Genomic DNA, 17,552 nt, shown 5'->3' on the forward strand with positions numbered 1-17,552 from the left:
GATCCTTTTCATCATAGGGGACTGAAATGCAGAAATAGGAAGTCAAGAGATACTTGGAGGAACAGGCAAGTTTGGCCTTGGAGTACAAAATGAAGCAGGGTAAAGGCTAACTGATTTTTGCCAAGAGAATGCATTAGTCATAGCAACAACACAAGAGAAGACTCTACACATGGATATCATCATATGGTCAATCCTGAAATCAGACCGATTATATTGTTTGCAGCCAAAGATGGAGAAGCTGTATATGGTCAGCAAAAACAAGATCAGGAGCTGACTGTGGCTTAGATCATAAACTCCTTCTTGCAAAATTCAGACTTAAACTGAAGAAAGTAGGGAAAATCACTAGACCATTCAGGATGACCTAAATCAAATACCTTACAGTTATACAGTGGAAGTGACAAATAGATTGAAGGGATTAGATTTGATAGATAGAGTGACTGAAGAATTATGGACAGAGGTTCATTACACTGTATAGGAGGTGGTGATCAAAACCATCCTCAAGAAAAAGAAATGCAAAAAGGGAAAATGATTGCTTGAGGAGGTCTTACAAATAGCTGATAAAAGAAGAGAAGCAAAAAGCAAAGGAGAAAAGGAAAGATATATCCATCTGAATGCAGAGTTCCAAAGAATAGCAAAGAAGAGATAAGGCCTTCCTAAGTGACCAGTGCAAAGAAATAGAGGAAATTAATAGAAGGGGGAATACTAAAAATCTCTTCAGGAGAATTAGAGATATCAAGGGAACATTTCGTGTAAAGATGGGTACAATAAAGCATAGAAACAGTATGGACCTAACAGAAACAGAAATATTCAGAAGAGGTGGCAAGAATACACAGAAGAATTATACAAAAAAAAAAAAAAATCTTAATGACCCAGATAACCATGATCTCCTAGAGCCAGGCATGCTGGGATGCAAAGTGAAGTGGGGCTTAGGAAGCATCACTATGAACAAATCTACTGGAGGTGCTGGAATTCCAGTTGAGCTATTTCAAATCCTAAGATGATGCTGTGAAAGTGCTGCACTCAATATGCCAGCAAATTTGGAAAACTCAGCAGTGGCCACAGGACTGGAAAAGGTCAGTTTTCCTTCCAATCCCAAAGAAGGGCAATGCCAAAGAATGTTTAAACTACTGCACAACTGCATGCATTTCACAAGCTAGCAAAGTAATGCTCAAAATTCTCTGAGCCAGGGTTCAACTGTGAACTTTCAGATGTTCAAGCTGAGTTTAGAAAACACAGAGGGAACAGAGATCAAATTGCCAACATCTGCTGGATCATAGAAAAAGCTAGAGAATTTCATTAAAAATCTACTTATGCTTCATTGACTATGCTAAAGCCTTTGATTGTGTGGACCACCTCATACTTGGAAAATTCTTAAAAGACACCAGACCACCTTACCTGCCTCCTGAGAAATCTATATGCAGGTCAAGAAGCAACAGTAAGATCTAGACATGAAACAGTGGACTGATTCCTATTTGGAAAAGGAATATATCAAAGCTGTATATGGTCACCCTGCTTATTTAATTTATATGCAGATTGTGTGTGTGTTAGTCACTCAGAGGTGTTTGACTCTTTCCGACTGCACAACTGTCGCCCACCAGGCTCCTCTGTCCATGGCATTCTTCAGGCAAGAATACTGGAGTAGGTTGTCATTTCTTTCTCCAGGGGATCTTCCCGACCTAGGGATTGAACCTGGGTCTCCTGCATTGCAAGTGGATGCTTTACCATCTGAGCTATTAAGAAACAGTACTATATATGCAGAGTATATCATATGAATTTCCAGGCTGGATGAAGCACAAGCTGGAATCAAGATTGCTAGGAGAAATATCAATAATCTCAGATAGGCAGATGAAACCACCCTTATGGGAGAAAGTAGAGAGGAACCAAAGAGCCTCTTGATGAAAGTGAAAGAGGAGAGTGAAAAAGTTGGCTTAAAGCTCAATATTTAAAAAATAAAGATCATAGCATCTGGTTCCATCACTCCATGGCAAATAGATGGAGAAACAATGGAAACAGTAACAGACATTATTTTCTTGGGCTCCAAAATTACTGCACGTGGTGATTAGAGCCATGAAATTAAAAGATGCTTGCTCCTTGGAAGAAAAGCTATGACAAACTTTGATAGCATCTTAAAATGCAGAGACATCCCTTTACTGACAAAGGTCTGTCTAGTCAAAGCTATGGTTTTTCCAGTAGTCATGTATGGATGTGAGTGTTGGACCATAAAGAAGGCTTAGTACTGAAGAATTGATGCTTTTCATCTGTGGTGTTGGAGGAGACTCTTGAGAGTCCCTTGAACTGCAAGGACATCAAACCAGTCAATCGTTAAGGAAAAAGGTCCTAAATATTCACTGGAAGGACTGATGCTGAAGCTGAAGCTCTGATACTTAGGCTGCCTGATGTAAAGAGAAGGGTCACTGAAAAAGACTCTAATACTGGGAAAGACTGAAGGCAGGAGGAGAAGGGGACGACAGAGGATGAGATGGTTCGATGACATCACCTGCTCAATTGATATGAGTTTGAGCAAGCTTTGGGATAGGGTGAAGCCTGGTGTGAAGCCTGGTGTGCTGCAGTCCATGGGGTTTTAATGAGTTGGACATGACTGAGTGACTGAACAACAAAAGCAACAAGTGTGGAAGGGGACTGGGACCAGCAGACTCCACTGATAAGGGACACAACCCCCAGCAGCCATACGAGGAACTGGTGGCACTTTGAGAAATTCCATGTCTTCTACAGAACACCCAGTTGTAGGCCTCTTTCTATATACCTTGGTGTAGATGCCTTTTTTCTCCACATGGTACAATCCCCTTAGTTTTTATATACACTTGAAAGCCCCAACACTAAAATCTATGGACCCAGGCAGAATTAATCTTACCTACAATTGGAAAAAGTTTTCAAGGAAGCAGTTCATATTCTCTTGTTGATTGCCCACTTCACCATAACATCTCTTTCCAATGCTCTTTCCCTTGTAAATTCACCAATTCAAGTCTCATCAGCCACTCAGTTAGAGAATGGATGTCAATCTCCCCTTCCTTCCCTTGGATTTTCTTCTCCTAGTCTTAGACTAGGAGAAGCACTGAATTACCAAACACTGGAGCGCCATATCCTCATCTACATCTAAGGTGAAGTTTTCCAAGACTGCTGGGATATCTCCTACCCAGATTTATGGAGAGTATTCTACCTAGAACTAGGAATCCTTTGAAGTAGAATCTGGGGATTTAAGTTTTCTTTTTTAACTCAGATGCGCTTTTTCTAGGTTATACTCTAAATTCTAGTCCACATTCTCTATGTTAGAAATAATACTAAGTCCTTTCAGGTGTGTCTGACTCTGCGACCCACCAGACTCCTCTGTCCATGGGATTCTCCAGGCAAGAATAGTGGAGTGGGTTGCCATGCCCTCCTCCAAGGGATCTTCCCGACCCAGGGATCAAACCCACATCTCTTAAGTCTCCTGCATTGGCAGGCAGGTTCTTTACCACTAGTACCGCCTGGGGTCTCTCCCATGTTTGTATGGACACGTGCTCAGTCATGTCCGACACTTTGTGACCTCAGATTATAGCCCACCATGCTCCCCTTTCCATGGAATTTTCCATGCAAGAGCTACCTGGGGTCTATTCCATGTACAGTGTTATTAAATTTTTGTTTCCTTTCCTACTATTTATCTGTCTCATGTTAATTTAATTCAGACCAGCCAGAAAACTGGAATGGTAATAGAAAACGTCTTCCTCCCCAACATGCCCAAATGACGTGATGTGTTATACATATGTTAAAAAGATATAACTTCTTTTTAGCAGGTTAAGGGAACTGACTTTCAACAACATAATCACAATTTATAAGCAAAAATGTAACAGTAAAATAAAAAAATCTTTGAGAAATATTATGGCAGAGAATAAAGACAATTAATAAGTTGGATTAAGAGAACTTATAAAACATTATGATTTATCAAATTATACTGAACCAACCAAAAAATTTTTAAATTTCTCTTTTGATTTGTTATTTAAAACAATGGATGTGCACAGAATTTGATATTCGGAAAATTGACTCTTAGCTTTCCATCTTTAAGAATGGACTACACAAAATATGCCAAAATTGACTTTCTAAAAAAAAAAAAAAAAAGACTATCAATAAGCTGTTTTTATGGAGCATATGTATTTTCTCTTTGTCCAGAAAGTGAAATAGACAGTACTCTGCAGTTGGGATAAGGGGGAGAGTGATAAACAGATGGAGACTTCTGAATGTTCAACAGTGGTCATGAGCCAAACCATAAAGTAGCCTCACTGTGGAAAGAATATCTACCTGTTTCCTAACAGCTTGAGTAGGATAAAGAACAGAAAATGGAAATCTTGCAAGTATACTGCAAGTACATAGGCATAGTGGGTAAGCACATAAATGTTGAACTATAATGCTGGGATTTTGTCCTTTCCTTACAATTTCTTAACACAAATACTGGAAAGGGTTGCCATTTCCTTCTCCAAGGGATCTTTCCAACCCAGAGATCGAACCCACATCTCTTGCATCTCCTGCATTGGCAGGCAGACTCTTTACCACTAGCACCACCTAGGAAGCCCATTTATTTGTTTACTTATATATTTTAGTGCTCAAAGTAAATATTTTGAAACTATTAGCAGTCCTTTCTTAGGGAAAATAAGACATTCATCACTGACTTTTGCCATGAACTTGTGCAATTATTTGCCTATGTGAAGATTTTACATTCTTGACCTATTAACTCAGAAGTATCCCTGTGATTTTTTCCACCAGTGGGGCCGGTGTACGAATAGATATTATGTGCATCATTCCTTTGTGGTGGTAGCTGTTCAGTTGCTCAATTGTGTCCTACTCTTTGATGGGTAATAGCAAATAACTAGGTTTTGCTTTTTGCTGTGTTGGGTTTTGTTGTGTTTCCACTGCAAATATTGCCTTCAGTCAAGAGATCAATAAAATTATAGACAGAGGCAGCTCCATTACTCTGAGTTTCAAAATGCAGACTGAATATAGCAGTCACTACCAACCTGAGATGGGCACAGAATGTGAAATTTGGCAACAAAATCCTAGACATTTTAACTAATTCACAATTTAGTGCTTAAAATTGGATTGTACCATAATAAACAGCCCCCCCAAAAATAAATAACAGTGACATCAAGATAAGGAGGTAAGGAAACTGTTATTGCTTGTTGCAAGGATGGGAAATTATGTTAGGCAGTTATGAATCATTTAGCAAGGCTGCTGTGTGCAGTGATTTGGAAAGCAAAGGCTGTACCAAAAGAAGTCATGGCTCTTGACATCAGACATAGCCATGTAATTAATGTCTGCCTCTAGGTAAAGCGCCTGCCTGCAATGCGGGAGACCTGGGTTCAATGCCTGGGTCAGGAAGATCGCTTGGAGAAGGAAATGGCAAACTGCTCCAGTACTCTTGCCTGGAAAATTCCATGGACTTAGAAGCCTGGTAGGCTACAGTCCATGGGGTCGCAGAGTCCCACATGACTGAGCGACTTCACTTTCTAGTGATAGGATTATACATCCTTGCCATAATTGAATCACTAGCAGAATTGTGACCTTGTTTGGTGAAGGAAATGTGGGTAGAAGGGTCCTGTGTTACTTCCAGAAGAAGCATTATGTGACAGCATGTGGTTTATTGTGCCTCTCTTTTCAGTCTGTCACAGGAACAACACTGTCCCAGGTAGAGGCTGTTCCACTATTCTGAAATAGAGTGAAAATCATGAAGAATAGGGGTAGAATTTTTTTTTCAGAGCTAGAATTGATTCATGATGGACACACTGTGTGTAGGAAATAACACTTTATGTTACTAATTGTTGAAATTTTGAGTGTGAGTGTATAATATAAACCTGGCAGTCCTTACTGAGACAATTAAGAACTTAGAAAGCCCAGAGATAAATCCACGCACATATGGACACCTTATCTTTGACAAAGGAGGCAAGAATATACAATGGATTAAAGACAATCTCTTTAACAAGTGGTGCTGGGAAAACTGGTCAACCACTTGTAAAAGAATGAAACTAGAACACTTTCTAACACCATACACAAAAATAAACTCAAAATGGATTAAAGATCTCAACATAAGACCAGAAACTATAAAACTCCTAGAGGAAAACGTAGGCAAAACACTCTCTGACATACATCACAGCAGGATCCTCTATGACCCACCTCCCAGAATATTGGAAATAAAAGCAAAAATAAACAAATGGGACCTAATTAACCTTAAAAGCTTCTGCACATCAAAGGAAACTATTAGCAAGGTGAAAAGGCAGCCTTCAGAATGGGAGAAATAGTAGCAAATGAAGCAACTGACAAACAACTAATCTCAAAAATATACAAGCAACTCCTACAGCTCAACTCCAGAAAAATAAATGACCCAATCAAAAAATGGGCCAAAGAACTAAATAGGCATTTCTCCAAAGAAGACATACAGAGGGCTAACAAACACATGAAAAGATGCTCAACATCACTTATTATCAGAGAAATGCAAATCAAAACCACTATGAGGTACCATTTCACACCAGTCAGAATGGCTGCGATCCAAAAGTCTACAAATAATAAATGCTGGAGAGGGTGTGGAGAAAAGGGAACCCTCTTACACTGTTGGTGGGAATGCAAACTAGTACAGCCACTATGGAGAACAGTGTGGAGATTCCTTAAAAAACTGGAAATAGAACTGCCTTATGATCCAGCAATCCCACTGCTGGGCATACACACTGAGGAAACCAGAAGGGAAAGAGACACATGTACCCCAATGTTCATCGCAGCACTGTTTATAATAGCCAGGACTTGGAAGCAACCTAGATGTCCATCAGCAGATGAATGGATAAGAAAGCAGTGGTACATATACACAATGGAGTATTACTCAGCCGTTAAAAAGAAAACATTTGAATCAGTTCTAATGAGGTGGATGAAACTGGAGCCTATTATACAGAGTGAAGTAAGCCAGAAGGAAAAACACCAATATAGTATAATAAAGCATATATATGGAATTTAGAAAGATGGTAACAATAACCCTGTGTACGAGACAGCAAAAGAGACGCTGATGTATAGGTCAGTCTTATGGACTCTATGGGAGAGGGAGAGGGTGGGGATATTTGAGAGAATGGCATTGAAACATGTAAAATATCATGTATGAAACGAGATGCCAGTCCAGGTTCGATGCATGATACTGGATGCTTGGGGCTAGTGCACTGGGACGACCCAGAGGGATGGTATGGGGAGGGAGGAGGGAGGAGGGTTCAGGATGGGGAACACATGTATACCTGTGGCGGATTCATTTTGATATTTGGAAAAACTAATACAATTATGTAAAGTTTAAAAATAAAATAAAAAAAAGAACTTAAATAGTGCTTGCCTCATTGTTGCTGCTGTTGTTCAGTCGTTCAGTCATGTCCAACTTTTTGTAACCCATGGACTGCAGCACATGAGGCTTGCCTGTCCTTCATCATCTCCCAGAGTTTGCTCAAACTCATGTTCATTGAGTCAGTGATGCCATCCAGTCATCTCAGCCTCTGTCATCCCCTTCTCCTCCTGCCTGCAATCTTTCCCAGCATCAGGGTCCTTTCCAATGAGTCAGCTCTTCTCATCAGCTGGCCAAAGTACTGGAGCTTCCGCTTCAGCATCCAATGAATACCAGGGTTGATTTACTTTAGGATTGACTGGTTTGATCTCCTTGCAGTCCAAGGGACTCTCAAGAATCTTCTCTAGCACCACAATTTAAAGGTATCAATTCTTAAGTGCTCAGAATTGTTTATAGTCCATCTCTCACATCTGTACATGATTATTGGAAGTAGTCATGCCTCACTAAGTTCCACATAAGTGTTATTATATAGCTATTATTATTATATGAGTATGATGATGATGGTGATGGTACAAGGAGAATCCATGTGTAAGAAAGGATTCTACTAGTGGTAACAGGGATGTGTCAAACAGTTGATGAGAATGTAAGTAATAAATTATAAGGGTAATTTGAAAGCAAAAAAATGCTTTTATATGGATAAAATAAGCTGAGACCTATCGTATTTGAGTATAATATAGAGTCACATTTGGAAGCATAGCTCTCATCTTTAAAGTGATGGAAGTAGATCAAAATTTCAGAGGGACAAAGATGCAGAAAGCTGCTAGAGTCAACACATTTTAGTGATCTGAATCTTGAGAAGTTTGCTCCAAATCCAATGGTGTGTAAGCAAAAGTTTAACTACTGATCTGGACTGGAGGGTACTGATTCATTGCATTTGCTAGTTTTGATGGCATAAAAACACCCACCATGGGCCATTTCAAGCTAGCATTGTGACATAAGCAAACAAAACTGGGGAGAGAGGCACACAGCCTGTTTTCAGGATCCCAGTGTGTGCTCTGGCACCAGCACACCAGTCTCACAGGCTTCACTGTTAGTTCAGAATTACAAAGGAGGAACATGCTTTAGAGCAAGATCTGACCAATTCTGGAAGAAAAAGTCCCACCTAATACTAAAGCTGATCAGCACAACAAGTTTGAAAAAATAAAAGCTCCCGGTAATATTTTCCTCCATGAAATGCCATCAAAAAAGCAGCTAGGCAAAATATCCTTAATAGGATATTTTGAGGAAAATCACAGCCTCCCGAACAACTTTTAGAAAGAACGAAAGGAAAATACTTACAAGAGGAAAGGAAAGGGGCTGGGGAGGGAAACAAAGATTGTTGTCTGAAAAGAAACCACTTTGATCTCAGTCAAAACAGATTATTTTGAAGTCAGTCTTCTGTTATCTTCGAAAATATATTTCTCCATAAATCCTATCTTTCTAAATTGAGCTGTGAGTCAGCAGTGGGCAGTGCTGTGTGTGGAAAAGATGAGAATGTATCCAGAAGTACCTCTAATACATTCTGTTATTAGAAGACTTTGCGAGAGTAATTTGACAGAGCTTTTCAACTTTAGGTCACTAGTTTAAATTCAGTCTGAGTTGATCATGAGCAAAAGTGTATGGTTGGTGGCCTATAAAAAATGCCTTGATGGTGTCACCCTAGTTCTTTGTAATAGAGACTGCCATTGCAATTGGCATCTTTTCTTTCTAATAGAGACTGCCATCGCAATTGGCATCTTTTCTTTCTCTTCTACCAGAAGCACAAAGGGTGAATAGAAATGTCACTTCAAGTATTTTCTCAGCTTTTGTACTAGAGAAATTTGAGATATGAAAAAGGCCAACTCCTTTTCATCTTTAACTCACAGGTAGAATTATTCTCCTGTACTACGGTTCCAAGATATTTCTGGGATTTGAAATGAAACCAGAGCCATTTTAGAAGTAAAATTATATCTAACTTACAGAAAGTTAAATTATACAAAGGCACATTCTGAAGAAATATTTAAATGTTAAACATGTACAATTCCTTGGCCTGAACTTACAAATCTAAGATTTATTTTTCTTTACTTTTTGTTTAAACAAAATAAATTCCCATTATAGGTAAACAAAAATTTTCATTATTCTATAAATGTAATATTTAATATTTGGTTTTCTATATTTTATCATTTATATGACTCAACTAAATGTTTTATTTCTCCTAAAGAAGCTACAGGATTTTTTTTTTTTTTTATTTTGTTCAGTCACTTGGTCACTTCCAACTCTTTGCGATCCCATGGACTATACAGAACACCAGGCTACCTTATCCTTCATTATCTCCCAGAGTGTGCTCAAACTCATGTCCTTTGAGTCAGTGATGCCACACAACCATCTCATCCTCTGCCATCAGCTTCTCCTCCTGCCCTCAATCTTTCCTAGCATCAGGGTCTTTTTCAGTGACTTGGCTCTTTGTAGGAGGTCGCCAAAGTATTGTAGCTTCAGCTTCACCATCAGTCCTTCCAATGAATATTCAGAGTTGATTTCCTTTACGATTGACTGGTTTGATCTCCTGCAGTCCAAGGGACTCAGGCAAGAATACTGGAATGGAGAGACTTTTCATTTTCCAGGGGATCTTCTAGGACCAGGGATCGAATCCGGGTCTCCTGCATTGCAGGCAGATTCTCTATTGTTTGAGCCACCAAGGAAGCCTACTTTATCCATTAAAATCCCCCAAATTTCCTTATTACTAATATATTTACTTTTATATAATTTTATTTCCCTATGTTTTAATAGTAAATGACCAACAGAAGTAAATTCACTCTAGTTACCTAGATAAAAAGCAATAAAATAGAGAAAAGAGCAGAGGTAAAAAGAAGTATCTGGTAATGCCAGCCAGAATTTTAGCAGCCTCAGAAAATGAGCGGGGTATAACAGAATGAGCTTTGTTTTGGAAATGTTGATAATTTCATCAACTGATTTAGGCCCCATTTACTTTCTATAAGATTCATTTCCCACATTTAGATAATGAGGTTGATATGTTTCATTATTTTCAGCACTCCTTCTAGTGTAAACATTCGGTGGAACCTTTAATTTTATATCATCAGGGTTTGAGAGAGAGGGTGTCTGTATTCAAAAAGGATTGCAAGATGCCTCATGTCATCTCATTTGATGACAAAGATCAATGCTGGGATTTTCCTAAATCATCATATTTGAAGAAAAAAACAAAAAAACAAAAAACAACTCTTCTAATCTTCAAAGGCAGCTTCCTGAATTCTCATGTCAGCAACTCCTGCTATTCCCATATAACACTAGGAGATGATAAATTCTCTGTCCTCTGAATATCCGTAGATAAAGTAATGTCTTGCACTCATGAGTTTTATAGCAAGTGACAGTTATCATCAACAGTACAAGTAGCCCAACTTGAAACTGTAGGTTCAGTTGAAAATATAGCATTTTCTGGCCAAATATGCTTTAGCCAGGAATATATAAATTGTGAAAATCAAGCTATCATTCTGCAAGTAACTCATATGCCCAAGTATCAAGAGCTGCAAATGGAAATATCACCTAAATCTACCCCCTTCATCTAAACAAATAAACTGAGGCACAGCAATTACAAGGTTTTCCCATGGTCACAAAATAAAATTGTCTACCTCTGAATTAGAATGTCTACCATCAGTTGGTGAATCTAAAGTCATTTTCTATACTGAACACTGCAGCAAAAATAAATCCTGCTGGGGCAAAGGAATCCAAGACAGAACACAAGAGTCAGCTGCAAACACTTTGGATGCAAAGTATAAGATATTCAAGTGCATGCTTCCAATCCTTTCATTCCCTCTTGTGATGACTGCAGCTAATTCCTGCCAGCTAACGTTAGTGCTTCAATAGTGGCAATCAATAGAATAGATTTGCTGTGGAAACCCTCCATCCATATTATCCCTACTTTCCTTTCCAGATGGAATTGTCATTCATCAGAGTGTAAGTGACATGTGAGGTTTTCTCCCTTCTTGCATGGATATTAAACCCATTAGCCTTCAAGGTTGTTGCTAGAATTTTATATGTAAACTAAGGAGCATACCTGTAGATTTAATAAAACAGCACCGATCCTCATGGCCTCACTGATTTCAAGGCTATACATCAGCTGGGGAAAGCGAGGAGGGCTTTGATTATTTGGAGGAAGCACTTCAATGTACACAGTGCAGATGGAATGCCTGCAGAGAAAGAGAAGCAAACAAGACGGGTAAAAATCTACATCACATTTAATGACAGAGTGCATTTGATATTCTGTTGTTGGGTTTACAGGAGAGAGAAATTCTGAATTTTTATGGGAAATAATAAAGCAATTCAGAATAAAAGGGTGGAAAAACAAAAGCTACTACCAAAAGATGATGTTTTTATGAAATTATCTTAGCAAAAGGAAAAAAAAAACATGTCTCAGGTATGGATTTTTCCTACTTAGATTAATAGTGTGAATTAAAAAGAAATAACTGTGCAAATAGAGGTAATGAATTAAATTGCCTTGACTTTTGACTTTATTTTGTAATGCTTCTCTAATAGCAAAAAAACTACTCTAAATATTTGGTAATAAGAGCTGTCCTTGGGGATTTCTTCCTATTAAACCAGCAGAGGGAGTATTGATTAAAATAACACAGAAAACAAAATATGGGCTGTGTTTTATTAGCTTTATTGCTGACATCAATGGCTTAATGAAATGCATGTCAAGAGTCAGGATCATAAAGTAACAGTTGTGTAAAATAGTTGCAAACAATACCAAATCTGTTTTTAAGTCTTCTTTAAAGAGTATAATATAAAAATTTGGAAGTTAGATTTAACTGAAGGCTTAGATCGATGGACATTTGTTTTTGAGGGACACAAGTTATTCTACTATTAGAAGGACAAAACCATTAGCATTGATATAATCACCTTTATTGATATATCTAAACTCTGAAATTTCCTTAAGTGGCAAAAGCTGAAGAAGCAACATATTCAAGATTGGTACAGAAGAAACGTAGTCTAGACTATATTAATGAGACCTGGGGTTTACAAAGTTAGTATTCTATCATAAAAACATGCCACCATTGCCTGAGTGTATGCTTTAACTTATTTTAACAAAATCATGCCTTTTTATTCAAAACACATTTCTTATAGTTTCTATTTGGGGGCCAAAATTTTCTTAAAGTAGCCCAAAAATCTTTAAGTGCATCAGTTAAAAACATGTTACTGAAAACATTTTTCTGAGATTATTAATCTATATTTGTTTACTTTGAAAGCTCTTAAGAGAAATACAGATCATCAGTTCAGTTCAGTTCAGTCACTCAGTCCTGTCCAACTCTTTGCCACCTCATGAATTGCAGCACACCAGGCCTCCTAGTCCATTACCAACTCCCAGAGTTCACTCAGACTCACGTCCATCGAGTCAGTGATGCCATCCAGCCATCTCATCCTCTGTAGTCCCCTTCTCATCCTGCCCCCAATCCCTCCCAGCATCAGAGTCTTTTCCAATGAGTCAACTCTTCGCATGAGTTGGCCAAAGTACTGGAGTTTCAGCTTTAGCATCATTCCTTCCAAAGAAATCCCAGGGCTGATCTCCTTCAGAATGGACTGGTTGGATCTCCTTGCAGTCCAAGGGACTCTCAAGTGTCTTCTCCAACACCATAATTCAAAAGCATCAATTCTTCAGCGTTCAGCTTTCTTCACAGTTCAACTCTCACATTCATACATGACTACTGGAAAAAACCATAGCCTTGACTAGACGAACCTTTGTTGGCAAAGTAATGTCTCTGCTTTTGAATATGCTATCTATGTTTGTCATAACTTTCCTTCCAAGGAGTAAGCGTCTTTTAATTTCATGGCTGCAGTCACCATCTGCAGTGATTTTGGAGCCCCCCAAAATAAAAAGTCTGACACTGTTTCCACTGTTTCCCCATCTATTTCCCATGAAATGATGGGACCAGATGCCATGATCTTAGTTTTCTGAATGTAGAGCTTTAAGCCAACTTTTTCACTTTCCTCTTTCACTTTCATCAAGAGGCTTTTTAGTTCCTCTTCACTTTCTGCCATAAGGGTGGTGTCATCTGCATTTCTGAGGTTATTGATATTTCTCCCGGCAATCTTGATACCAGCTTGTGCTTCTTCCAGCCCAGCGTTTCTCACGATGTACTCTGCATATAAGTTAAATAAGCAGGGTAACAATATACAGCCTTGACGTACTCATTTTTCTATCTGGAACCAGTCTGTTGTTCCATGTCCAGTTCTAACTGTTGCTTCCTGACCTGCATATAGGTTTCTCAAGAGGTTGGTCAGGTGGTCTGGTATTCCCACCTCTTTCAGAATTTTCCACAGTTTATTGGCAAAGAAAATATTTTTTTTAGCTTATCACCTTATAATATGCCTAAGTTTAAATCTTTTCTGAACATATTCTCAGTAGAATAGATACCTGTAGAATACTAAGTACCTCTAAAAATTTGCAGTGACTTAAAAAAATTCATACTTATATTTACCACAATATTGTTCCAAAGCAATCTCAATCTAAATTAAAATCTTTTAGACTTCATAATTAGTTAATGCATCTGCATTATTTCTTGCTCTGATATCATCTGATTATTAAAATTCACCATTAAAATTAATCAAAATATAATTGCTTTTCTAATTTTTTTTTTTACAATTCGTGTTTTAAGGGTAAGATGTTTAAAGTAGGTTAAAATGGATGGTGAAATGTTGCTTATAAACTTAGAGGTATCAAGTTTACCCTTATCAGTACTATAATGGCGGGATTCCCTGGTGGCTCAGTGGTATAGAACCCCCCCCGCCATGCAGGAAACCCAAATTTGATCCCTGAGCCGGGAAGATCCCCTAGAGAAGGAAATGGTAATCCATGCCAGTATTCTTGCCTGGGCAATTCCATGGAGAGAGGAGCCTTGCAGGTTATATACAGTCCACGGGATCGCAAAAGAGTCAGACATGACTCAGTGACTAAACAACAACTATAATGGATAGTTGAAAAAGAGAAATATCAGGAAGTTAAAAATTTTAGTGTGCAAAGAGCCCCACTTTTCATTATGTGGGAATAAAGTAATTGTCAGTATGAGTGGGCATATTATTCTCCCAGGTGGTGATCTCATTCCAACAGCCATCCCAAGATAAACATTACTGCTAATATTACCCTTCATCATTCTGAGTTATTTTCTTAGTGTTTGTTACATATAAAGTGATTCACACATTTTACTATTTCTTCCTTTTTGCTGCTGGCACATCCTCTGTGCATAATAAACCCAATAACATTTACCCTCCACCATATTGATAATAATCCTAGCTGAGCAATGTTGAGCACTGGATTTTTAACCACACATTCCTAGGTTAAAATTTTGATGCTACCAGATATGATCATAGGCAACTGACTTCTTTCAGTTTCACTATCTGAAACTCCAGTACTTTGGCCACCTCATGCGAAGAGTTGACTCATTGGAAAAGACTCTGATGCTGGGAGGGATTGGGGGCAGGAGGAGAAGGGGACGACAGAGGATGAGATGACTGAATGGCATCACTGACTCGATGGACGTGAGTCTCAGTGAACTCCGGGAGTTGGTGATGGACTAGGAGGCCTGGTGTGCTGCAATTCATGGGGTCGCAAAGAGTTGGACACGACTGAGCGACTGACTGATCTGATCTGATCTGCATCTGATAACTAAATATAATAATAACATTAAGATTAGCATAAGGGTTAAATATGTGTGTGTGGTTGTGCACATGTGTATGTATGTATATATAAATATATGAAGTCAAGTGAAAGTGTTAGCTGCTCAGGTGTGTCTGACTCTGGGACCTCATGGACTGTAGCCCATCAGGCTCTTCTGTCCATGGAATTCTCCAGGCGAGAACACTGTAGCGGGTAGCCAATCCTTTTTCCATGGGATCTCCACGACCAAGGGATCAAACCCAGGTCTCCAGAATCACAGGGAGATTCTTTACCATCTGAGATGCCAGGGAAGTACATACTGAAAAACATACATATATCAGTTATTATTGATAACTATTCAAAATAAGGTTTCTTATTCTATTCTTTGAAGTGGAATTAATAAGCTTGCATTTATCTTATTCATATCCCTTTAAATATTTTACATTTTAATTGCATTTTTCCACTTTTCTAAGCTAAAATCTACAGGTGCAGTATCCTCTCTCCTTTCCCGAGTGGATTGTGGTTGTGTTAGGGTTTAGACATACTGGATCCTAATCTTTTGGTGTGGGACTGGAAATCTACATTTTCCATGAATATATAAGGTTTTTCTCACACAAATTTGATTTAGAAGACCAGGGTCCCAGAAGTTCATGGGGAGTAAAACATGCAGATTCCCCTGCCTTTTAAGTTTGGAGTCCAGGGGATTCCTCTACAAGCTGACCTAAAACTCTCCTTAGTAACCCTGGAGGCAAGAGAGTCCCTCACTTTTTTGACCTAAAAAACACCTGTACTCTAAATTCAAAGTTTCCTTTCAAAAATCTAGAACCTTCCTGTTTTTGATATTCATTAGAGCTTCAACTTACTGGTGTGGAATACTTTATAAAAGTTTTGTCTGAACATGGGTCTCTTTCTGCTCTTAAAGGTATAATTTATGCTAAACTTATTGTACTGTACATATTTCCTTATTCTTCCCCCTTTGACTAAACTGTTTACATCCACAACCCTACAGTAATGACTTCTAACTCATAAGAAGCTTGTGTATTTGGCACAGAGAAGCAAAAAATTAAATGCAAAACAAAAAAAGATTCTATTTCCCAAGGCACAAGCCAGTGAACACCAAGGTCCATCATGACTGTCTCCTTCATCTGCACTTACTTCTTCGCTTCCTTTGCTCCTTTCCAGTAATTCAAATGCTAGAATCACTAATCATTCCCAACCCTTTCCCCTCACACACACATTTGGATTTTAGAGTTATTTGAGTACGGTCATATTTCAAGGTCTTAAGTTTTTCATCTTTAACATCCTGGCACTTTGCTACAATAAGTTGAAATAAGCACCAACCTTCTTGATGGTTATGGCCTTCTAAAACTCTATCCTCTTTTTAGCCCTGATGTTAATATAGTGTCAGAGTTAGCTTTCTAAAATTGAATCCTATTAGTATTAACAATAAAATAATATCATTAATGCTGTATAAAGATTAGTAATTCAATATCATTAATTAAGCACATAAAACAGGACAGTCACAAGGTAAATAATAACATTCTATGGGAACACTTTGTATTACATTTTACAGCTAGTCTTAAATGCATAAAACTGAGAATCTATATGATGTAAATTTTATTTTTATAATATAGTCAGATTTATAGTAGATAAATCTATAAACACAAAAATCATAAAGTTTTTATTTCTCATTTGGTAATGAGTTCAAAGTAGAGTAAGAAAGGTGGTGTAAATTCTCAGATAATCATATGTTTTTAAAAGACCCTGGAAACCATCTAGTTTAACTCTCATTTTATGAAAGAATATTAGAAAATCAGAAAGATTAAGTGAGAGATTCAAGGTTGTGAAGACAATTAGCAACAGAAGACAAACTCAAAGGCAAAACTTACAAATTTAAAATCTGCCTGCCTTTTCTCCCCACATTCTACATGAACAAAACTGGGAAGTAAACAAGACTTTTTAATTATCTGATGTGTGTGTGTATGTTTCTGTGTGAGAGCATAAAACATCTGTGGTTTGCAAGGAAGGATGTTATCTCACAGAAAATCACAAATTTGAAGTATTTGGATCAGACTATAATATCACAATCAATTTTAATTGTTTATATTATGAATCAAACTTCACCCATAGCATTTTGTTTTTAAGAACAAAATAAAATATAAATAAAAAGAGGTTGTGAAGAGAGGCCTAAGAAGCTTTAACTTCAAAAACGGTATAATTTTTAAGAAAATAAAAAGTCACATTTTTTGGATATGACAATACTACTCAGTGGTACTGAGATAATGTTCTTGACATTTAGAAGATTGCACAGTCTGTATAGTAATTTTCTTTTAAATGTGTCAACACATGCTATGAGGTATCTATTTGTAACTCTATATTTCTACCTTGTTTCTAAGAGGATCATCAAAATAAAAGCTTAACTTTTTTTTTCCTTTGTCTTCACCAATATCACAATAAAAAAGCTGTATTTACACTTCAGTGTTCATAGGTTCTATTATTTTGGAAATACATACAGGGATCCATAGGAGCAACACTCCCAGATTTAAAACTAACATAAGACTTCAGAGAAATTTC

General features: G+C 37.8%; 1 protein-coding gene across 8 annotated transcripts in view; it reads right to left on the reverse strand.

Annotated features, from left to right (window-relative positions):
* PCDH15 (protocadherin related 15) overlaps positions 1-17,552 on the reverse strand; it is a 1,046,857-nt gene that overhangs the window by 331,079 nt on the left and 698,226 nt on the right. For all 8 annotated transcript variants that reach the window (XM_027528919.1, XM_027528921.1, XM_027528918.1 and 5 more), the window contains one exon: positions 11,382-11,514. In XM_027528919.1, coding sequence (XP_027384720.1) covers positions 11,382-11,514 — 133 coding nt within the window. The remainder of the gene's footprint in view (positions 1-11,381; positions 11,515-17,552) is intronic.

Source organism: Bos indicus x Bos taurus, chromosome 26 (genome assembly GCF_003369695.1).
Source record: "Bos indicus x Bos taurus breed Angus x Brahman F1 hybrid chromosome 26, Bos_hybrid_MaternalHap_v2.0, whole genome shotgun sequence".
Classification (NCBI taxonomy): domain Eukaryota; kingdom Metazoa; phylum Chordata; class Mammalia; order Artiodactyla; family Bovidae; genus Bos; species Bos indicus x Bos taurus.